Raw genomic sequence first — 24,698 nt, 5'->3', positions numbered from 1 at the left:
CGGTGCGGCGTCTTCAGTAATGCAGACGCTGTATCGATCCGTTGTGGTGAAGAAGGAGCCGAGCCGGAAGGCAAAGCTCTCAATTTACCGGTCGATCTACGTTCCCATCCTCACCTATGGTCATGAGCTTTGGGTTATGACCGAAAGGACAAGATCACGAGTACAAGCGGCCGAAATGAGTTTCCTCCGCCGGGTGGCGGGGCTCTCCCTTAGAGATAGGGTGAGAAGCTCTGCCATCCGGGGGGAGCTCAAAGTAAAGCCGCTGCTCCTCCACATCGAGAGGAGCCAGATGAGGTGGTTCGGGCATCTGGTCAGGATGCCACCCAAACGCCTCCCTAGGGAGGTGTTTAGGGCACGTCCGACCGGTAGGAGGCCACGGGGAAGACCCAGGACACGTTGGGAAGACTATGTCTCCCGGCTGGCCTGTGAATGCCTCGGGATCCCCCGGGAGGAGCTGGACGAAGTGGCTGGGGAGAGGGAAGTCTGGGCTTCCCTGCTTAAGCTGCTGCCCCCGCGACCCGACCTCGGATAAGCGGAAGAAGATGGATGGATGGATGGATATATATATATATATATATATATATATATATATATATATATATATATATATATATATATATATATATATATATATATATATATATTCCTGCGCACTAATTGACTGAAAGAGTGCGCACTTGCCGCGAGCTCACCCGACACTGCGGTGCGATGATGTCATGTTATCGATGGGGAAAATACATTTTTAGACAATATGATTTGCCTGAGCGGCTAGGAGACCCTGAGAGTAACAAGCGGTAGAAAATGTATTAGAAAGGACAGATTTAAAAAAAATAATAATAATAAAAAATTAAAAAATGTGTTTAAAAAAATGTACTTGGGACTTCCCACGGGCCAGATTTTGGACGTGGGCAGGCCGTAACCGGCCCGCGGGCCGTAGTTTGGGGACCCCTGTTTTAGCCTTTTCATTACATATTATATTTTTATTCACTATGTAAAAGCGCTTTGAGTCACTAGAGAAAAGCACTATATAAATATAATTCACTTCACATTAGCCCATTTCATTACAAATGACACAATGGTGTCACACTACCACCATATTTAAAGAATATTACGAACAAGATTGTTTCAAATAATTGAAGGCTACTCTTTTTTTCTAGAATGTAATATAGTTGACTATTGTTGTTATTCATGATCATATTTATAAGCACCGTATTATTAGGTAGTCTCTTGGCAGCTGATACTGCAGTTTAAATTCTGTGCAAAAACACGTTGAAGTACACTAATCTGAAATACTGCAGTTTTCAATAAATTTTAGTATTTTTTTTATTTATAGTCTGATATCGACTACTGAAATACAATTTATTTATTTTAAAAAAAATTACTTACCAAAAAACTATCCTTTTAGCAAATAAATGAGCTCTATACTACATTTAAAATAACCTTGTTCAGTTCAGTTCAGTTTCAGTTTATTTCGAACATGCATACGATGCAATTTAATGCATCACATTTTTCCCGTTGTTTCATTACAGCACGTCCGAAAAGGAGTAGGAAGAAGCTGAGCTTATTTAATCCTACCCCTTTTCATACCATAGCAATTTTATCCCACTTCCTTGTTCTCTGTAACAGAACAGTGAATAAATAATAAATAAATAATGTACCATAGTAAATAAACAAATATAAATGCATAAATAATCTGTATTTATTGTTGATGAGTAAAAAATTCCACATGCGAGCAAAAAAACTTTTAGCTTTGGCTGACAAAACCACAGTTTTGACCACAAGAGGGCAGCAAATCATCATAAGGGTGTTTATTTGATGTAAAAAGTATCTTTCTCTCTGCTCAGTTTCCCAAAGAAGCAAGCATCAGGAGTTGTGTTTGACTCCAGAATGCATTGAAGCAGGTGAGAGCCACACCATGCAACTTTTCCTCGCCACTTATAAAGGGTCATTTTTTCCAATGGTCTCCTGATATGTAGCGGGATCTATTCTAAGTAAAATGGATCAGACGGTCGATCCCTGCGAGGATTTCTACACCTTCTCCTGTGGCGGCTGGCTGAAGGACAATCCCATCCCAGAGGACTCGTCGGCGTACGGGATCTACCCGTGGCTGAGGCAGCATGTTGACATGCGGCTCAAAGGTACTACCGGGTCTTCACCGTCACGTATAGACGAGTGATTATTGAAGAGTCCGATAACGGTTGTATTTTTTAATGGCTCCAGAGTTACTTGAAGCACCGACTGACGCAAACGAGCTGGAGGCCGTGACCAAGGCCAAGGTCCTCTACCGGTCGTGCATGAACGAGTGTGAGTACACACCAACGCACAAATTAGTCATTCTAAACTGCCACAGTTGAGTCCATGTAATACCTTTAAATTATCACAAAGTCTACTCTTAACTCTTCTATATCCTTTATTTAACCAGGTAAAAACTCATTGAGATTTAAAGCTCATTTTCCAAGAGTGACCCGGACAAAAGGGCATCAACACAAAGTTACAGAAATACATATAACAACAACGGATAAAAACAGCAGTCACACACCACAATTAAAAATAAATTACTTACATATATTAACATAAAAACAATGTATAAAATGTTTCAGTAAAAATAACTTTAAAAGAAGTACAGTTCCCATTAGAAACAGTTTCTCGATCCTTTAAAATGGCCTGAAATTCCTCCAAAGGGATCAGCTCAGGTGACCTTTTGTAAGTTATTCCATGACCATAGAGCAGCATATCTGAAAGCTGTTTTTCCAAGATTTGTGTTGGCTTTAGAAACAAACATTCTAAGTATGTCCTGTGACCTTAAGCTGTAGCGACTGGAGTCTCTACACATAAAAGAACACAAATAAGGGGGAATCCGACCAAGAAGTGATTTATATATAAAACACAATCATCAAGAAAATCTGTGTGCCGATAAAGATGGACAATTTAAGGTGAGGTCCTTAAAAAAAGAAGATGCACTTTTGACTCTCCAGTCCCAAAACGGTCCTTTGCATTAAAGTTCAACACAAATTAATTAAATAATGTGCTTCTTAAACAAGTGTTTTTTAACCATAGATTGGGTGGCAAGCGCCCCCTAGAGGGTCACCAAAAAAGATCTATTTCACAGCTGTGGTCTGTATGGGCCCTGTCACGCCAAATTTCTTCCCCCTACAAACCCCCCCCCCCATTTACTTCCGGGGTCATTTCCTCTTACGTCATTTCCTCTTACTTGAGCGCTGACGTAAAAACAATGAATGAAACTAAAAACAAATAAGTTCACATAAATGTCATTTTAATTTAGTTCACTTACACAGAGAACTAAATTTAACGAATAAATTTGGTTTTAATAAAGTTTGATAATGTTGATTGATCATGAATTAACTTATTGTACACTGTTATTAATTTCCGCATATGTCCACGAGTCAAATGTGCAGTCAGGAATATCCTCAAGTTAATTTGTCCGATTAATACTTGTCCGATTAATACAGACGTTTTGTTAACGCTATATTATAAAAAATAAAAAAAAACAAGTATCCTTCCAGCGACGGGCAGTCAAAGCCGAAGTGCTATCGATCGCTGTCAATGACGTAAGAGGAAATGACGTAAGTAAGAGGAAATGACGTAGGAGGAAATTACCCCGGAAGTAAATGGGGGGGGTTGTTGGGGGAAGAAATTTGGCGTGACAGCCCCAGTGGTAATTAGTTGTAATGCACCTTTCCACCACTCGTGGCAGTCATGACATCATCAAACAAACTGAAGAAGTCAGGAGCTGAAATCATAGGGAAGTTTCTTCAGAGCAAAAATTATGACTAAAGTGGTGAAGTTGTATTTTTATTTTCAGTGTAAATTTATTGACAGTTTATTAAAGAAACATACATGTTATTAATAATTCGCAAACAAACGGCTCAAAACTGCAAATCAGTCCTTGGAGTTAGTTCACTTGAAGGAGCCGTTTAAAAGACTCGACTCGTTCGTGAACATCACATCTCTAATCTTTCGGACTTAACCATAGATCCATTTTAATGAGTTTATCTATAAAGAAAATTTTAAAAAATGTAAATATTTTTCTGTTTTTGTTTTACACACAAAAAAAAAATTAAGTGCAAAATGACAAATTTGGAATAAAAGCTTTGACTAGGTCAACAATTGATAACATTGACTTAATGCATTATTCATTTTAGAGGTAATGATTTTGTCATGACCATGCCTTGTTTTGGTTTTGTGGTGGTTCTTCCTATGTTTAGTGTTTAGTTCCTGTCCAGCGCTATTAATGTCTAGTTTCCACTTCCTGTTACTTGTCTTTGCAGCACCTTTACATTGTTTGCCAGCTCACCTGCTCTTGTTTAGTACTCAAGTCTATTTAGGTTTGCTTTTCGTATGTTTATTGTTGGGTGACTGCCGTTAGTCTGCTTTGTAGTTGCATAGCTTGTTCCCTATTTTTCCTGCGCACTCCCAGCTGCACTCGTTTTTGTTTTTTGTAAATTGAATACCTTTTACCTGCACACTGTCTCCTGCTTTCCTACGCAGCTTGGAATCACGACAACTAAAATGCACAAGCGTCAGATTTTTAAAAACGTTTTACAACATTTACTCCCAAATAAGTATGCCAAAAATACAGTTAATATTGACTTATTTTTGTATTCATGTGACTCTCTTTGATAAATATTCCATTATATTTGGGAGAAATGTTCAATCAATCAATCAATCAATCAATATTTATTTATATAGTGTCTCAAAGGGCTGCACAAGCCACAACGACATCCGCGGTACAGAGCCCATATAAGGGCAAGGAAAAACTCACCCCAGTGGGACGTCGATATGAATGACTATGAGAAACCGTGGAGAGGACATCATATGGGGGTAACCCCCCACCCCCCTCTAGGGGAGGAATGTTATTTGAACGGTACAAAAAAACTTATTATGTATTTTATTTTGGCAAGCCGCATGTGCTTTATTGTGAAGAGGACTCAATAGGATGTGTTAGTCAGTGTGTGTCCTTTTGCTACATTGTAGATTTTCAAGAAAAAAAAAAGTGAACGTTTAAGGTTCCACCAAAGACAAAAGGCCTCTGTCCTTAGTGGGAAGCTTTCACTCCACTCACTGTCCTGTATTTTCTGGACCATAGGGCGCACTGGATTATAAGGCGCATTAAAGGAGTCATATTATGATTTTTTTTCTTAATGTAAAACACTTCCTTGTGGTCTACATAACATGTAATGGTGGTTCTTTGGTCAAAATGTTGCATAGATTATGTTTTACAGATCATCTTCAAGCCGCTTTCTGACAGTCGATTCAGGATGCGCCGTTTTGTGGGCGGTCTTATTTACGTGGCTCACCTTCGACAGCGTCTTCTCCCCGTCATCTTTGTTGTAGCGGTGTAGCGTGCAAGGACGGGAGTGGAAGAAGTGTCAAAAGATGGAGTTAACGGTTTTAATGACATTCAGACTTTAGTTAAATAAATAACGGAGCAGCATCTCCTCATCCGTGGCTCACTAGTGCAACAACAACGCCGGAAATGTGTCCCGTAAAAAAAACAGTCCGACCGGAACTCGCTAATAACTATAGTCCCGTGGGTGAATTATGTAAACTCACTACACCAGTAGTTTTTAGCGCTTCCATAGCGAGATATAAGTTAGAACTTTACACTACTTTATATTAAAAAGGGCAACAGCAGAGGGTGAATGCCTCATAATAAGAAGACAGTGAAAAAGAAGAAGCTTATCGACTACAGTGGCGGACTTGCACAAATTTTCAGGACTTATGCAGATCTCAAATATACATCAGCAGGTACCAGAAGGTAAGAAAAGTTGGTTTTGCATATTATTGTGAAACAAAACGCCAGATAATGTCTGCCAGTGGGTGCCATTTTGCAGTCCTTATACACACACCATAGTAATACTTGTATCTCTGACTAAGGTAGCCGTAATGGGCCAACAATCCATCAAGCGGTGTGGCTTCAAAGTCATACTAAAACATTTTGACAGATTTTTGAGTGCCGTGTGTCATGTTCTTTATTTTCAATGGAACATTTAAAGTTTTGGTGTTGTTTACTGGCGTCATATTGCAGTCTACACATATCTTATGTAGTGAAGTGAAGTGGATTACATTTATATAGCGCTTTTTCTCAAGTGACTCAAAGCGCTTTACATAGTGAAACCCAATATCTAAGTTACATTTAAACCAGTGTGGGTGGCACTGGGAGCAGGTGGGTAAAGTGTCTTGCCCTAGGACACAACGGAAGTGACTAGGATGGCGGAAGCGGGGATCGAACCTGGAACCCTCAAGTTGCTGGCACGGCTGTTCTACCAACCGAGCTATACCCCCATGAATGACTACCATCTACTGGTCACACTTATCATGTACCAAATAAAATTGCTTCGAGGTCGGTAAGCACAAGCAGAATTATTCCGTGCATTAGGCGCACCAGGTTATAAGGTGCATTGTCGATTTTTGAGAAAATTAAAGAATTTTAAGTGCGCCTTATAGTCCGAAAAATACGGTACATAAAAAAAAGAGAAACCAAATCCTGGGTGGCTGCATTTAAATGTGGGTCATTTTGTATTTTTCTCTTCTGCGTCTCTTCCTTTAGCGTTACTAGAAGATATGGACGCCAAGCCCATGCTGAGGACACTCAAGCAGCCCGAGTTTCGCTGGCCTGTGGTGGGCGACGGCCTCGGCGGTGACTTCCGGTGGTCCGAGGAGGAGTGGAGCCTGCTGAGGACTCTGGCGAAGGTGAGGAACCAGCACAGCAAGAGTGTCCTGATCCGCCTCTACGTCTCGCCCGATGACAAGAACTCCTCCAAATACGTCATCAAGGTGAGGCTCCCGAGCTATGGCGTGCTCGCACTACACAATATTAGACAGGTGCATCCTGGGAGTTTTGCCTTCACGCTCCCTCAGGATGCTTCACATGTGCACTCATACGTGTCATGTCTGCCTGTGATGGACTGTCAAACCAGCAGGGGGGTTTTTATTTTAGTGGCTTTTTTCACGCTCACTGAACAGAATGTTGTTGTGTGTCTTCATGCAGCTGGATCAGGCCTCCTTGTCTTTGCCCTCCAGGGAGGACTACACCACCAACTCCTCCGCTGCCCAGACGGTGACTTTCTGCTACTGTCTTTCACATTTGATTCATGCAAACACTAAACTATTTCGTCACTGTCTGGGTAGTATCGGGCTGCTTTGCTAAGTCTCATGGTGGACACGGCCGTCATGTTTGGAGCTCCAGAGGAAGCGGCGAGGGTCCAGATGGAAAAAGCGTTGGACTTTGAAACCAAACTGGCTCATGTAAGTACAAAACCCCAAAACCAGTGAAGTTGGCACGTTGTGTAAATCGTAAATAAAAACAGAATACAATGATTTGCAAATCCTTTTCAACCTATATTCAATTGAATAGACTGCAAAGACAAGATGCTTAACGTTCGAACTGGTAAACTTAATTTTTTGCAAATATTAGCTCATTTGGAATTTGATGTCTGCAACTTCTTTCAAAAAAGCTGGCACAAGTGGCAAAAAAGACTGAGAAAGTTGAGGAATGCTCATCAAACACTTATTTTGGAACATCCCACAGGTGAACGGGCTAATTGGGAACAGGTGGGTGCCATGATTGGGTATAAAAGCAACTTCCATGAAATGCTCAGTCATTCACACACAAGGATGGGGCGAGGGTCACCACTTTGTGAACAAATGCGTGAGCAAATTGTCCAACAGTTTAAGAACAACACTTATCAACGAGCTATTGCAAGAAATGTAGGGATTTCACCATCTACGGTCCGTAATATCAGAGAATCTGGAGAAATACTGCACATAAGCAATGCCCATTACCTTTGATCCCTCAGGGGGTACTGCATCAAAAAGCGACATCAGTGTGTAAAGGATTTCACCACATGGGCTCAGGAACACTTCAGAAAACCACTGTCAGTAACTACAGTTTGTCGCTACATCTGTAAGTGCAAGTTTTCACTCTACTATGCAAAGCCAAAGCCATTTATCAGCAACAACCAGAAATGCCGCCGGCTTCGCTGGGCCCGAGCTCATCTAAGATGGACTGATTTAAAGTGGAAAAGTGTTCTGTGGTCTGACGAATCCACATTTCAAATTGTTTTTTGGAAACCGTGGACGTCGTGTCCTCCGGACCAAAGAGGAAAAGAACCATCCGGACTGTTATAGGCGCAAAGTTCAAAAGCCAGCGTCTGTGATAGTATGGGGGTGTATTAGTGCCCAAGGCATGGGTAACTTACACATCTGTGAAGGCATCATTAATGCTGAAAAGTACATACAGGTTTTGGAGCAACATATGTTGCCATCCACCCAACGTTATCATGGCCCCTGCTTATTTCAGCAAGATAATGCCAAGCCACATTCTGCACGTGTTACAACAGTGTGGATTCGTAGTAAAAGAGCACGGGTACTAGACTTGTCTGCCTGTCGTCCAGACCTGTCTCCCATTGAAAATGTGTGGCGCATTATGAAGCGTAAAATACGACAACGTAGACCCCGGACTGTTGAACAACTTAAGCTGTACATCAAGCAAGAATGGGAAAGAATTCCACCTGAGAAGCTTCAAAAATGTGTCTCCTCAGTTCTCCTGAGTGTTGTTAAAAGGAAAGGCCATGTAACACAGTGGTAAAAATGCCCCTGTGCCAACTTTTTTGCAATGTGTTGCTGCCATTAAATTCTAAGTTAATGATTATTTGCAAAAAAAAAAAGAAGTTTCTCAGTTCGAACTTTAAATATCTTGTCTTGGCAGTCTATTCAATTGAATATAAGTTGAAAAGGATTTGCAAATCATTGTATTCTGTTTTTATTTACGAATTACACAACGTGCCAACTTCACTTGTTTTGGATTTTGTAAATAATAAAACCAGTAAGTGACATTTGGACGCACACTGCATGATGTTTTTCATGTTGCTCCTGCAGATCGTGATTCCCTATGAGAACCGCACCAGTGAGAACATGTACAACAGGTACACACTGTCCAGGTTGCAGCGGCACATACCACAGGTACAAACAAACACTTTATGTAGTACAGTCATGGACAAGCAGTTTGGGAGTGACTCGGTGTAAATTTTGTACTTAAATAACTTTGCTGCTTCATTCAACCGCAAAAAAGTGCTTATTTTTTCAGTGAGTGAACAAACAAGTCAAATGTTTCCTTAAATATCGAGTGAAATACGGAACTGATGTCACTGCCAAGACTTTGGCAATGATTGTAGTCTAGGATGCTACAGTGATATTGTAAACATGTACAAACATAGTTTGTTTGGCCTTTTAGTCACAAGCAAGTTTATTTTAGGGTCACTGGAAGATTTTTGTACCTTTTGCAACAAATAGTCACCACAATGTGCACTATTTTTATTATTATTATTATTATTAGTATTATTATTATTATCATTTAGCATTATTATCATTTAGCATAACATCATTATTCTCATTTATATTTGTGATATTATTTCTATGTCACATACTACTGTTTATCAATACAGTTTGTTTTATTATCATTTTATTATAAATTTTGTATTTTTTAAAGTAATGTTTAATTGAATATTATTATTTGTATTATTATTATTATTATTATTATTATTATTTAGCACTATTATTAATAATGCTGTTTTTAATTTTTAATATTATTATTTAAATGTATTATATTACTGTGTATATGGATGTATTTAAATATTAATCTTATAAATAATTAACTATTGTTTAATTGAATATTATTATATATATATTATTATTATTATTATTATTATTATTTAGTATGACTATTTTTAATATGTCCATGTATTATTATACCACGATTTATCTGGATTCATATAACTATTATACTTTTTGTATTTAATTGAATATTGTTTATTTGAATATTATCTATATTACCATTATTGTTCAACATTATTAATATTATTGTTAATATTTAACATGATTATTATCATTTTCATGTTTAATATTATTTCAATGTATTATCAAATTACTGTTTATTTATCTAGCTGTATCTAATTCTTATATTTTCAGTATTATTTTGTTTAAATACTGTTTAATTTAAATAATATTATTAGGCTTACATTAAAATTTGTGAATGTATTTTACATTTACATTTGATATTCACAATACATGCAATATAACTGACTCCCCTCCTCCTCAACTCTCCATTATTATTGCTGGAGTGCCTTTTCCTGAAACAACTTTCTTCCAGCGCCTGAATGGCTAAATGTTATGATTATTATTAACAGTTGTGCATTTGGCAGCTTAGGAATGTGTTTTAATGTAGAACTCATATATTTTTATGAAAGAAGTGGACTTACCTTAAAGCTATCAACAAAAATAGCAGCTATAATTGTATTTTTCAATGCTCAGCTGCTAATTAACGGGTGACATCCTTTTTTTGTGTGCAGTAATTTAGCTACCGTGACATGCGCCAACAACAAACACGAGTTAATTATCTTATGTCCTTCAAACGCAGTTGGACTGGTTGGGCTTCGTCAAGTCTGTGGTGGAGTCCGACGGCGACCCGACTCGCTCCGTCTCCTCCTCAGAGCCCGTCATTGTACGAGTGCCGCAGTACTTCAGGGACCTTGTCATGCTCATTAACGCCACAGACGCCAGGCACGCACGCGCACGCACGCACACACACACACACACACACACACACACACACACACACACACACACACACACACACACACACACACACACACACACACACACACACACACACGTACGTGCACAGAGCCTGGAGGTCTCCTGTCTCTCATTATCACCAGTAATGAGATTATATGTAGCCATGTAATCAATGTCTTTCCTCCTGCAGGACTGTGGCTAACTATGTGCAGTGGAGAACAGTTTTTTCCAGGATCACCACCCTCAGCCGCCGCTTCCTCTACAGATACCTGGACTTTGCCAGGGTCAGCACACATGCACACACCTTGCAATACTATTTTTTTTAAAGCATAGAGTACATTTTGTCTCTAACATCCGTTTATCGTCAGGTAACCACGGGAACCACGTCTCTGAGCCCGCGCTGGGACAAGTGCGTCAATTATGTGGAGAACACGCTCGTCTACGCCACGGGCCGCCTCTTTGTCGACACCCACTTCCAGGAGGACAAGAAACACATGGTGAACGACTGATGAGGATATATGCATATCTGACGAAAGGAAACATAGTTTGCTTTAGAGTAGTCAGTGTCAGGGGTGTATTACCAAATTTTGGGCCACCATACACAAGACTCCTAAACTATTGCCTGAATTTGGTTAAAACGCATATAAAAACCTTGATTAGGTTTATGGCATGAAAAGATGAGATTAACATACACTATTTTGTAGGGGGGTAGCGGTACACAAAAATTTCGGTTCGGTACGTACCTCGGTTTAGAGGTCACGGTTCGGTTCATTTTCGGTACTGTAAGAAAACAACAAAATATAAATTTTTGGGTTATTTATTTACCAAATTTGCAAGATCTTCCACCAAAAATATTTTTCTTAGTGGAATATTTGATGTGAAGTAATCGGGACTTTGGATAGGTCAATAATTCATAATAACATTGATTTTGATTCAATATTATGTTTTGAGCAATGACAGTTTGAAAGAAAAAAAAACAGCTTTGTTTTATTAGTCAACATTGCAACTTTTTCTAAATTACATTTAATAATTTCTGGGCACCGTGACTATTTTCCGAACGGATCGCCTCAGATGGACGAGCTGATCGATGGCATTCGCTGGGCGTTCATCGACATGCTGGGGAAAGAGAACGAGTGGATGGACGAGGCGACCAAGACGAGGGCCGTGGAAAAGGTGACAAATCTCAGTCCGACCTCTCCGGTCAGGTAAGGTCTCACGTGAGAGCTGTCATCCCCCAGGCTCACGCCGTCCTGGCCAAAGTCGGCTACCCTGAGTTCATTCTGAACGACACCCACCTCAACGACGACTTAAACCAGGTCGGTATGGCGACGTGCCTCCATCGTTGTCATCCGTCCGTGTTAACGCCGCGGGCTCTTTTTCAGATAGACTTCAACGAGACGGACTACTACGGCAACGTGATGCAGACGCTAAAGTTCATCGCCCAGTCCGACGTGGCCTGGCTCCGTAAGAGAGTCCCGCGGACAGAGTGAGTGCCTCTGCCGGCCATTTGCATCACTTCCTGTCGTCCACTTCCTCTCACAGCATGACATTTGGATTTGTACGTTCCAGGTGGTTCACAAACCCTACGACAGTCAACGCCTTCTACAGCTCATCCACCAACCAGATTAGTACGATGGATTTCAGTTACTTTGTCTTAGTTGCCTCTAAGTCAGGGGTGTCCAAAGTGCGGCCTGGGGGCCATTTGCGGCCCGCAGCTAATTGTTTGCCGGCCCGCCACACATTCTGCAATAATTGCAATATTGATAGTATTGCAAAAATTTTTAAAAAACATTTAAAAAAGTGGAATGAGGTGAAATCTAGCGAGAAAAAGTTGCAATGTTGACACAAAGCTGCCATGCAGGCTGTTTTTTTTTCTTTTTTCTTTCTTTATTTTTCTTTTTTTTGCCATTGCTCCAAAAAAAAAAAAAAGACAAAAAAATCTATGTTATAATGAATTATTGACCTATTCAAGGCTCCAATGACTTAAAAAATGTCACTTTAAAATGTTTTATGTGGAAAAAATATTGCATATATTGTGTGGTTGCCATATAAAAACATCAACGATTTCTTTGACAAAAGAGCATAAAAACAAACAAAATAATAGTTCAAACGTAAAATCGACAGATATATCTGAAGTTGATCTCGTAACTTAAGTGTTGAAAGTTAAAAAAAAACTAATAAAAATGTATCACTTTATGAGTGAGGGACCTTTAGGATGCCAAACATATATAGTGAGATTTTATTAATATTTTCACTGATTTCTCAAAAATATTAAAGAATTAAAATCAATGGTGTCCTGCATTATTGATCTTTTAGAGCTCTAATTACTAAATACTGCATATTTCCAGTTTTGCTATAAAAAACCAAAGTTGTCTTTGACAGAAAAGGCATAAAACCTTTTTTTTTTTTTCACTTTTTATCAACCTGAAGTTGATATGGAGATTTACTATAAGCGTTAAATTAAAAAAAAAAATAATAATTTGACTTATTTTTAACGTTTTAATGACTGAGACCCTTTATGGTCCCCGGGAGCCCTAAAGGTTAAAAAAAAAATCCATATATTTTGTTATGGTTTGAAAATGAAAAATATCAAAATGGCCCCCGCATGCTTAAATTTTTCCGTGTGCGGCCCTCAGTGGAAAAAGTTTGGACACCCCTGCTCTAAGTGATGCGTTCAAAGAATATGGGGATTATTACCATCAGTGTTGCAACATTCTAAAACCTGCTCCTTTACCAATAAAAACATACTTCTGCTTCAGGAAATTGAAAAAGCAAAAGCAGGAAATTGACTGTCATTGACGTCAGGTAAATATATTTGCATTTGCCTTCCAGGATTCCCGGCTGGTGAGCTTCAGAAACCTTTCTTTTGGGGTAAAGAGTATCCAAGGTGAGTATAAATGGCCATATTTGCTCTGGAATGAATTCAATCAATTTCCTTTATTTAACCAGGTAAAGACTCATTGAGATTAAAATCTAAAGGGCGGCACAAACAAAGTTACAATAATAATTACAACAAGACGATACAACAGTCATACCACAACAGGTCAAAAATAATTTAAAACGATTAAGTAATAATTCATTTTAAAAGCAAGTACATTGCTCAAGAGAACTGGTTTCTCGACCTTTTAAAATGGACTTCAACTACCCCAAAGTGATCAATTATGGTAGCCTCAGATCTTTCTGGGCTATTAGAATGTTTTACATGGGAAAAACAATGATGTTCTGCTATCATTATTGATAGATATTTTAAGATGTAGAAAATATTGTACAGTGGAATCCAGATTTACAAACTTTTAACTGGTTTTTGAACAGGATTCGTAAATCGAAAAGTTTGTATCGTGAAGCAAATTTCTCCAGAAGAAACAATGTAAACATGAATATTGGGTTCCAGCCTCGACAAAACTCTCTATTTTAGTGAAGGTTTGTACACTTTGAAGAAGATATAAAGTGCTATACAATACTGAGTATCAAACATAACAAAGCCATCTCTTTATTAACAAGTCAAAACGACAACAACAAGCTGGTGTCCTCTGTATGCACTGCTCTGCCAACACAAACACATGCACACACAAGGCTCTTTGGTGCCTTCACAAACGATCAGAAATCACAAAAATCTTTAACTTTATCAACCGTATTGCTACAGTAATAAACATTTTAAAACGTAAACTCCACTTACAGTACATAAAGCTAATTTGGATTCTGATTAACATCGGCAAAGTCCTCTCGTGCAGACAGAGAAAGAGAGAAGGGATCCGGGGGAGGAAGGTTTGCGTGTGCGTGTTGTGTGTGCGCTTTGGCATCTTTTTCTGGAAAAGTCTGTTCTCGTTCACAGTTAAAAACTTCCTGTGGCAGGGAGAAGCCTTCCTCAATCTTTTCAATGGGTTGTATTCACCTGATGTCACGTCGGGCTCATTAAATAAGAACTCTTGTCTTGCAGGTCGCTGAGTTACGGCGCCATCGGGGTGATCGTCGGACACGAGTTGACGCACGGCTTTGACAACAACGGTAAACGCGGCAATCAGAGATGACCGTTGAACATTTGCATTGATGCGTACCTGTTTTTTTTTTAAATACAATTTTAAGGTCGTAAATATGACAAGGATGGCAATTTGGACCAATGGTGGAGCAACTCGTCCGTGACGGCCTTCACCGACAAGACTCAGTGTATGGTGGAGCAGTACAACGACTATTATTGGGAGGAGGCGAAATTGAACGTAAGTGAATGCAACGTGAAAATAAAGTATTTTCATTGCAGTATGTCGGCCATGTTTGTCGCGGGCGTAGCATGAGGATTTCCCGTTCTGATGGCGGTGATATGTGCAGGTGCGAGGCAAGAGGACGCTAGCGGAGAACATCGCAGACAACGGAGGAATAAGACAAGCTTTCAGGGTAGGATCAGCGTAGGCCAGCATTGTTTCACAGGTTGAGATAAGCGTGTGTGGGTTTTCGTGCCAGGCGTACCGACGGTGGGTGGACGAGAGCCGAAGTGGCATCGAGGAGCCTCTGCTGCCGGGAGTGGGACTCACCAACAACCAGCTGTTTTTCCTGGGCTACGCCCACGTAAGGATGAGTTCCCGCCATGTGAGGGTGCTGTGTTGTATCAAATGTGGCCTAAAAGGGCCTGTGTGACGTGCTTGCAGGTCAGGTGTAACTCGTATAGACCGGAGGCGGCCAGGGACCAGATACAGAGTGGAGCGCACAGTCCACCCAAGTACAGGTAAGCACATTTCCCTCATTGTATACGTCAGCAACAGTCATGTCCATGGAAAATAACTCAAAAATAATATACTACACGGCAACCTGTAGAGGGTTCTGTTAGGTTGCTGCCTCAACGGGCTGCGGTACATATTGACAGAGGACATAAACATAAACGTTGGTGCCAAAGAGCTTTGTGAACATCACGAAATTCACCGCTTGGAAACAACCTGCAGATGGCTCAGTTCATTCAGGACAGTAGGTTTGCTGCCTAGACGGGCCGCAGCAGACTTTAAAAAAAGGAAGTAAAGGTTGGCGCCAGATTGTTTCTTAATTTACCTGCAGCTTGGCAGCAGCCTGCAGAGGGCACCGTTCAATGACCCAACTACTTTGCCATCCAAACAGGCTGCAGCTATGAGGAATTTAACAAAAACCTCCACTACTTGGAAACAACCTGCAGAGGGCAGAGTTCATCCAGGCCCAACCAGTCTGCTGCCCAAACAGGCTGCAGCAAAGAGGAATTAAACCGAAAGTTCCACTACTTTAAGTAGGGATTTCCCCACTTGGAAGCAACTTTCCAGATGGCTCAGTTCATTTAGGATAGGAGGTTTGTTGCCTAAATAGGCAGCAGTAAGAGGAAATATACAAACAGTTTGGTGCCAGATTCTTTGTCTTAATTTATCTGCAATGGAGGCATTATGGATTATCTGACTTGGCAGCAACCACCAGATGGCACCGTTTATTCAGGCCCAACAAGATTGCTGCCTAAAAGGACTGCAAAAGAGAGACAATTAACAAAAAGTTAAGTGCCAGACTGTTTTGTCTTAATTGACTTGCAATTAACGCATCATGGATTTCTCCACTGAAAAGCAACCAGTAGATGGCGCATTTGATTTTGGCCCAACTAGCTTGCTGCCTTAACGGGCTGCAGAAAAGAGGAAATAAACAAAAAGGTTAGCGCTAGATTGTTTTGTCTGAATTTATCTACAATGGAGGCATTATGGATTACCTGATTTGGGAGCAACCTACCAGATACCACCGTTTATTTAGGCCAGGGGTGTCCAAACTTTTTCCACTGAGGGCTGCACACTGAAAAATCAAAGCAAGCGGGGGCCATTTTGATATTTTTTATTTTAAAAACCAATACAATATATGTATAAAAAATATACATTTAAGCCTCCACTCAGGCTCGATCCCGGGGGCCCCAAAGGGTTTTGGTCAAAAAAATATTTAAAATGTGTCATTATTCAGTATTATTATTTTTAATTATTATTCAAGGTTTAAATCTCTAGATCAACATTAGGTCTATCTGTCAATGTAACGTTTTTAAAGATTTAAGTTGTATGCTCTTATTGTCAAAGAAAACCCTGTTTTTTAAAGGAAAAAAACACAACATATGTAATATTTTCACCCAATAAAATTTGTAAGTGGAATATTTCAGATTATATAATAATTGGAGCCTTAAAAAGGACAATAACTCATAACAACATTGATTTTAATTCATTATTATTTTTTGAGCAATGACACTTAAAAACAAATCACACTAAAATTATTGGGGATCCAAAAGGGTCCTACTCATTAAAGTGTTAAAAAATAAATTATATATATTTTTTACTGTTTACTTTGAACACAATAATCTCGAGATCAACTTCAGATCTATCTGTCAATTATAAGTTGTATTGTTGTTCATGGTTTTTGTTTGTTGGTTTTAGGCCCTTCTTTAAAAAAAAAAAAAAACGCTTAGTTTTTTTATATGACAAACACAAAATATGCAACATTTTCCCCAAAGAATATCTCAAAGTGGAATATTTAATGTGACGTAATTGGAGTCTTGAATAGGTCAATAATTCATAATGACATTGATTTTGATTCATTATTATTTTTTGAAGAAAGAAACAGCCTGCATGGCAGCTTAGTGTTGTTAGAGTAAACATTGCAACATTTTCTTGTTCACCTGGTTGCTCTTTTATACCACTTTTTATGTTGTTGTTGTTTTTTTTATCGTATTTTTAGAACGTGCCGTGGGGCCGTTAAAAAGTGGCCTGCGGGCCGCAAATGGCCCCCGGGCCGCACTTTGGACACCCCTGATTTAGGCCCAACTAGCTTGCCGCCTAAACGGGATGCTGACGAGAGGAAATTAACAATAAAAGTTTCCTATAGACTGTTTTGTCTTAATTTATCTGCGATTGAGACATCATGGATTTCTCCACTGAGAAGCAAACAGTAGATGGTGCGTTTGATTTTGGCCCAAAAAGCTTGCTGCCTTAACGGGCTGCAGAAAAGAGGAAATAAACAAAAAGGTTAGTGCTATATTGTTTTGTCCTAATTTATCTAAAAAGGAGGCATTATGGATTACCTGATTTGGGAGCAACCACCAGATTGCACTGTTTATTTAGACCCAACTAGCTTGCCGCCTAAACGGGATGCAGAAGAGAGGAAATGAACAAAAAAAGTTTCCTAAAGACTTTTTGTCTTAATTTATCTGCAATTAGGGCATCATGGATTCCTCCAAGTTAGAAGCAACCACCAGATGGCACTATTTATTCAGGCCCAATTCGCTTGCTGCTAAAACGGGCTGCAGAAGAGCCAATTGTTGTGTTTTGAATATGAAGACGTTTAGGTCTGAGCATCCCGACTTTCCCTGCTGCAGGGTGGTGGGAGCCATGAGCAACTTCCAGGAGTTCAGCAAGACTTTCAGCTGCCCCGAGTCGTCGGTGATGAATAGAGGCGCACAGTCCTGCCGGGTGTGGTGACCCTCGCCCTCACACCCCACTGGGCTGTCCGAGCCGTCGGCTGACCGAGAGGCGCAGCACGCTGGCGCCCCAAGTGGCAGTGGAGGGAGCAGCGGCGGTTTGTCCGAGGGCATGTTTGGGTTTGTACAAGCGGAACGTTCTAAAGATTGAACTTATTGCTGGGAACTTTGCGCACCTTGCATCACGTGAAGAAGCGTTGGATGATGGACAGTCTGATTGGAATAAACTGTTTTCTCAGTGACGCTACGATATAATAATTATTACTAATCTATTTTTAAACATTTTTGTATACATTGGCCAGTCAGCGTTTATGAAGAATATTACATTTGCTATGTACAACTCAAAAAGCCAAAATAGATCCCTCGTCCTTATAATAACACAATAGAACAATGTGATTTCTCTCAGCCAATTAGCACAGAAATGCCATTATCGTAATGTAAATGTGTTAATTAAATACAATAAAATATATTATTATGCTATATCATTATCATAAGTATAATGTTACTAAAATACACATTTATTGTCCCATTATTTTAGAGTTGGTGGTAAAAGTATTACCATTTAAAATTAATTTGATTACTTTTTAAATAAATCAAATACAGTCAAATATTTAAATTAAGTTATTTAAACAAATGAAAATATTTTAATGTCATTTAACAATGCACATCAAGATTATATTTGGGAAAAAATACAAATACGTTAACATTAATTAAAAATAACAAAATATGTATAATGTTACTAAAGTGCAAATGTCTTGTCTCATCATTATTGGGTTGGTCGTAAAATGTTGATATTATTTTTATGTTAAAATAAAATATTTTAATTTACATTATTAATTGTTTATATTATTATATAATAAAAACACATAAGTTTAATATCACTCAATAATATTCATAATAATGCAAATACACTCAAAAAAATTCCCAATATTTAAATGAAGTTATTTTAACAAAAGCAGCTATTTTAATGTAATTTAAACAACATTAATTACAATTATATTTGAAACAAAAAATACAAATAAGGTCAAATAAATTCTAAACAATAAATGTATATTGTAAATTATAAATATATAAGCAGCAATAAAAATATTATCGAAATATGTTTCAACGTCACAACTTCACATTGTGTGTGGTTGTATACACTACTTACTTTCACAAACAGATTGCGCACAAAATTATTCCGAAACTACAGTTCACATTTAGTTAGTTGTTGCCATAGCAACCGCTTCAGCAGCCCTACAGCTGATGTTCAGTAAGCGTATGAACTCCAAACACAAATCACAGACATTTTATGAATGATTTTATCCACATCCTATTAAAGTCTGAATGAAACCATGGACTCACGAGCCACCGTGGTCATTGATTTGTTGCCTCACTTTCACGGATGCCAGCCGTTGCCCTGGCAACTCATTGTGTTTTATCTCCCATCCCTGTGGTCCTGATTGTAACCCATTGTGTTTTCTCTCCTATCAGTGTGGTCCTAAATGCGATTGTGTCTCTCCGTGGTGTTGGTGACGGAGGTGGGTGGGGGCGTGGGGGGGCCCGTATTAATCACGTGTATGTGTGTCACCCCCGGCGGCGCTCGCATCAATACACATTAATTAGAAAAACAGTCCCCCTCTCTCCAAGGGCGTGTGTAAATGAGATGGCCAGTAATGAGGCAATATCAGCTGTTACAAGTAATGTAAGCAACACGCAAGAAGAACACGAGCAAGCCCCTGGCAGCCATTGTGTTGGATCGGTTTTCTCTGCGCCATCCATAATATTGGATGGCGACATACCAGGAAGTAGTCTGTCTTACTGTCTGATGTACTTTTTTTGTCCCCCAAAAAGTATTGGATTATGTTTGCTATTCGCAGATCACGCACTGCGCATAGGGCGTGAAGAAAATGTCAGTGAATGACAGGATGCTTGTTACGGTTTGTACAGGGGAAGAAGACTGCACAGACAGCAGGGACGTCATTTAACTCTATATTTATTTCTATACAATAATATGAAATGTGAAACTAACCCAAATATGTGTATGGTGTGCGACTATGTGTAGGAATTAAATGTTGAGAGTTACCAGTAGTGTTGAGCGCGAGGCGGAAGTCCAAGAGGGGCAAGGCTTGCTCGGAGGTCCGTGAGCAGGCAGGAAGTCGGGGGCAATAGAGAGGCGTCAAAGTCCGTGTCCAGGCGGGAGGTCGAGATCCAAAATGGGCAGCCAGAGAACCAGAGGGGAACACAGGGAGACGAGACACACGGCTAGTAACGCGGGAACGGAGGTATGCTGCTGGAAGACGACAAGGGGGACACGAGACCAATCAACACGGAGGGGGAGAAAAACAGAGAGACAGTATGCATATAGGTTGTAGAATTTCGGCTTACTGTACAAGGAACGGGTTGCTACGTTCTGGCACCGGATAGCAGGTTGTGCTGGCTTAAGAAGGCAGGTCCTCTCGTCAGCAACAGGTGTGTTGATTGCTGATGATTGAATGCAGCTGTTTGCTGCAGGCGAAGTGGCGCGCGCTCTTGGAGGGGCGCTTAGCGCCACGCACTGATGAATGCGCACTGAGGTGCGCTCGGGCCGTGATGATGCTTCATATTAAATTTGACCGCAAATGTAATCCTCGCCCCTTCCTGCTCCGTCACCGACAATAAAATGTACCAGAATTTTCTCACCGTTCTCCTTAGCGCGCAGCGTGCTTGTTCTTGGTGATACGTGCTCGGACTCTCGGTTGGACGTGTGTCAGCAAGGTCTTGTTTTGGAATTGTTCCTATTTAACAAAGAACTGTCCAGAGAAAGTTAGGGTCTTTTAAGTATTTATTTCAGATCTGGAAAAACCTTGGGCTACAGAGAAGCAATTTTACACTGCTAACAGAAAAAAAAAGAGAATGCGAGGGAAAGACAAAGAAGAACTTCCAGATCTTTAATAGCTTTGGGAAGGTGAGAAGAGGGAGGAGGGGTTGGGGTGATGTGGCACGTTTTTTTGGGAGGGAGAACGGAGGATGAGCAAAGTACAGATTGTGAAAAGGAATGTTTTGGTTATATTTTTGGGAAAGGCAGCAATACAGCATCAATCACAAATAGGCTGGAAAAACCAGGCAGAGCTACTGTATCTCCGCAGGGCCCGAGGAATGCAGCATGGGGATATAAACGTGTCTTTTGTGTGGCAGTGGCAGTTAAGGCGAAGCAAAACAACATAAGGCACCTGGGCTAAAATTGTTTTTAGACAAGAGATGACTAAAATATTAATGTTGCCACAACAGTTTGCAAGCCTATGTTAAAAGTTTTTTTTTTTCCCTAAAAATAATTATTGAACAATTTATTTCCCATGAATTTGAGTACAAAACGCATTAAATCAAATCCAAGTTTGATTAAAAATGTGTAAAAATTTTGGAATGTGGGTAGGGCCTCCGAACACAACAATGCTTAGAGCCCCGATTTTGCCAGGTGCTGCCCTGTAGCTGCTAGCTAGCATACATACACAGCAACACATCCAATCCATCCATCCATCCATCTTCTTCCGCTTATCCGAGGTCGGGTCGCGGGGGCAGCAGCCTAAGCAGGGAAGCCCAGACTTCCCTCTTCCCAGCCACTTCGTCCAGCTCCTCCCGGGAGAGATAGTCTTCCCAACGTGTCCTGGGTCTTCCCTGTGGCCTCCTACCGGTCGGACTTGCCCGAAACACCTCCCTAGGGAGGCGTTTGGGTGGCATCCTGACCAGATGCCCGAACCACCTCATCTGGCTCCTCTCGATGTGGAGGAGCAGCGACTTTACTTTGAGTTCCTCCCGGATGACAGAGCTTTTCACCCCATCTCTAAGGGAGAGCCCCGTCACCCGGCGGAGGAAACTCATTTCGGCCGCTTGTACCCGTGATCTTGTCCTTTCGGTCATAACCCAAAGCTCATGACCATAGGTGAGGATGGGAACGTAGATCGACTGGTAAATTGAGAGCTTTGCCTTCCGGCTCAGCTCGTTTTTCACCACAATGGATCGATACAGCGTCCGCATTACTGAAGACGCCGCACAGATCCGTTTGTCGACCTCACGATCCACTCTTCCCTCACTCGTGAACAAGACTCCGAGGTACTTGAACTCCTCCACTTTGGGCAAGATCTCCTCCCCAACCCGGAGATTGCACACCACCCTTTTCCGGGCGAGAACCATGGACTCGGACTTGGAGGTGCTGATTCCCATCCCATCCCATTCACATCCAATCATTTCTACTTATTATTATTTGTGTCGCTGTTTGTTGCTAGGCAGGATTTGATGGGGGACAGTCCATTAAAAAATGGCTTATGTTTTCCATTTTTATAAATAGAAAAAAGGAGAGGGAGAGATGGCAGGAAGAAGAAGTCAGACATTATTTAGTCCACACATAATTTTTAAGGACTATACGGCATGCAAATGTATTTCTTTTTTCTCCACATTGCCCTCTGGTGGCCGAAGTTGTCAACTGCTCAATTTGTGCTTCATGTGTTTATCTTTAACTCTGTCCCTTTAGGGCAGGGGTCGGCAACCCAAAATGTTGAAAGAGCCATATTGGACCAAAAAATGAAAAGTTGTATATAAGTTGTTATAATGAAGACAACACATGATGTAAGTGTCTATATTAGTTGTATTAGCCTCCTATCAAAATTACTTTAAAAGACTTATATAAGTGTTATAATGAAGACAACACATGATGTAAGTGTCTATATTAGTTATATTAGCCTACTATCAAAATTACTTTAAAAGTCTTATATAAGTCTTATAATGAAGGCAACACATGATGTGTCTATATTAGCTATATTAGCCTACTATCAAAATGACTGTTGCAGGCTGAAGCAAATCTTCATTGACAGAAATGTTGAAATGTAATATTTATTCTACACATTTTTACAACATTAGAAACCATTAGTGCAGTGGTTCTTAACCTTGTTGGAGGTACCGAATCCCACCAGTTTCATATGCGCATTCACCGAACCCTTCTTTAGTGAAAAATAAAATGTGTTTTTTTTTCAAATTCAAGTAAAAGTTATATGGTTTTTTTTACTGGTGCACAAAATGAACCGTTCATGAACATCACCTTGTTCAAAGAACAAAACCAACACAGTGCATGAACTCACAACAAATTACACCCATTACACACATTACCATGAATTGATTAAAGTGGACCCCGACTTAAATAAGTTGAAAAACTTATTCGGGTGTTACCATTTAGTGGTCACTTGTACGGAATATGTACTGTACTGTGTAAACTGTACTGTTTCATATAATGTATTTTCTTTTTTTGTAACCTGCTAGTAAAAGTTTCAATCGATCAATGAAAAAACCTGCAAATCAGATGGAAAATTAAAGGGAACATTGTTTGGGGGTATCCATAATACGCTGATAGGGAGAAGTTTTTATTTACCCGATAAGTCGGATGTGTCTTTACCTCAGTGGCGGAGGCTCCGCCGAACCCCTGAGGCCGACTCACCGAACCCCTAGGGTTCGATCGAACCCAGGTTAAGAACCGCTGCATTAGTGAATCAGAGGCTACTCAGAAGGTGAGATAACTCCTGGAAATTACTGGCTTTTAATGGCCAAAGGTATAGATGTGTGTGTCCAAGTTAAAGGAAACCACAGGTTTCTTCTAATGGTTTTATTACAATCTTTGCAAGCTAGGTAATGTTTGCTGTGGTCTGGAACAACATGGCACACAAACAACTATCACAAATGCAGCCAATATTACATACAGATAATGTATCATGAGGCATGCAAATATAAATTAAATACACAGAGGACATAAGTCAAGGAAACTAAATGAGCTCAAATATACCTACAAACGAGGCATAATGATGCAATATGTACATACAGCTAGCCTAAATAGCATGTTAGCATTTATTAGCTTGCAGTCATGGATTGACCAAATATGCCTGATTAGCACTCCAACAAGTCAATCACATCAACAAAGCTCACCTTTGTGCATTCACGCACAGCATAAAACGTTTGGTGGACAAAATGAGACAAAGAAGGAGTGGCATAAAACACGCCTTTCTGCGGCAGCGTCGAAGAAAGATGTACATGTAAACAAACTACGACGAGTTCAAGGATCGCTGAAATTAGTAGGACAAAACAGTGCTTGCTAAATACTCATCAGTGAAGCATGTTCATTCAATATAAACAGTGGGATTTCTAACAATTAGGAAGGTTTGTGTCATGTTTGTCCTATGGAAAATATATTAAAACAAAAAATATTTCCATCTTCACACATATCTGAAAGAGGTCCAGGGAGCCACTAGGGCGGCACCAAAGAGCTGCATTAGATTACCCGCTTTAGGTTAATCTAATCTAGACTTTATACTCTCAGTGACTCCGTCCTTACCGCCCTGCATCCTTCCGGGCCTATGGCTTTACGGCCACATGTCGTTTACAAATGATAAATATGCTGAAAAATGAGATTAGGCCGAATGATGACGATTTCAGATGTTTTATGAGGACTGTTTTTAAATCCTCGTACGTGTTGCTTACATGGCACACCTGCCATGTTTAGAGGAAACACTGCTCTTAAAAGGAGCCAGACTGGAGATGGATGACTTGATAAATAACTTAAGAGCAAAATGAAGGGACTCTTTATTAATAAATGGCCTCCATCCAGCAAAAATGTAAGGTACATGAGGCTCTGGGTAAATATGGTGGTTTTATAAAT

At 40.1% G+C, this 24,698-nt stretch overlaps 1 protein-coding gene across 2 annotated transcripts in view; it reads left to right on the top strand.

Moving 5' to 3' along the window:
• Positions 1–19,346, top strand: part of phex (phosphate regulating endopeptidase homolog, X-linked) — a 36,974-nt gene extending 17,628 nt beyond the window's left edge. For both annotated transcript variants that reach the window (XM_062021970.1, XM_062021971.1), the window contains 21 exons: positions 1,845–1,901; positions 1,977–2,138; positions 2,221–2,304; positions 6,572–6,798; positions 7,013–7,081; positions 7,153–7,269; positions 8,902–8,985; positions 10,439–10,581; positions 10,787–10,880; positions 10,965–11,093; positions 11,668–11,769; positions 11,835–11,912; positions 11,979–12,082; positions 12,166–12,224; positions 13,429–13,483; positions 14,534–14,601; positions 14,680–14,810; positions 14,920–14,985; positions 15,052–15,156; positions 15,237–15,313; positions 17,942–19,346. In XM_062021970.1, the coding sequence (XP_061877954.1) occupies positions 1,845–1,901; positions 1,977–2,138; positions 2,221–2,304; positions 6,572–6,798; positions 7,013–7,081; positions 7,153–7,269; positions 8,902–8,985; positions 10,439–10,581; positions 10,787–10,880; positions 10,965–11,093; positions 11,668–11,769; positions 11,835–11,912; positions 11,979–12,082; positions 12,166–12,224; positions 13,429–13,483; positions 14,534–14,601; positions 14,680–14,810; positions 14,920–14,985; positions 15,052–15,156; positions 15,237–15,313; positions 17,942–18,044 (2,114 nt within the window). In that variant the 3' untranslated portion in view covers positions 18,045–19,346. The remainder of the gene's footprint in view (positions 1–1,844; positions 1,902–1,976; positions 2,139–2,220; positions 2,305–6,571; positions 6,799–7,012; positions 7,082–7,152; positions 7,270–8,901; positions 8,986–10,438; positions 10,582–10,786; positions 10,881–10,964; positions 11,094–11,667; positions 11,770–11,834; positions 11,913–11,978; positions 12,083–12,165; positions 12,225–13,428; positions 13,484–14,533; positions 14,602–14,679; positions 14,811–14,919; positions 14,986–15,051; positions 15,157–15,236; positions 15,314–17,941) is intronic.
• The last annotated feature ends 5,352 nt before the right edge of the window (positions 19,347–24,698 follow it).

The sequence above is a fragment of the Entelurus aequoreus genome, linkage group LG15, assembly GCF_033978785.1.
Source record: "Entelurus aequoreus isolate RoL-2023_Sb linkage group LG15, RoL_Eaeq_v1.1, whole genome shotgun sequence".
In the NCBI taxonomy this organism is placed as follows: Eukaryota; Metazoa; Chordata; class Actinopteri; order Syngnathiformes; family Syngnathidae; genus Entelurus; species Entelurus aequoreus.
This window is presented reverse-complemented; position numbering and strand designations above follow the sequence as displayed.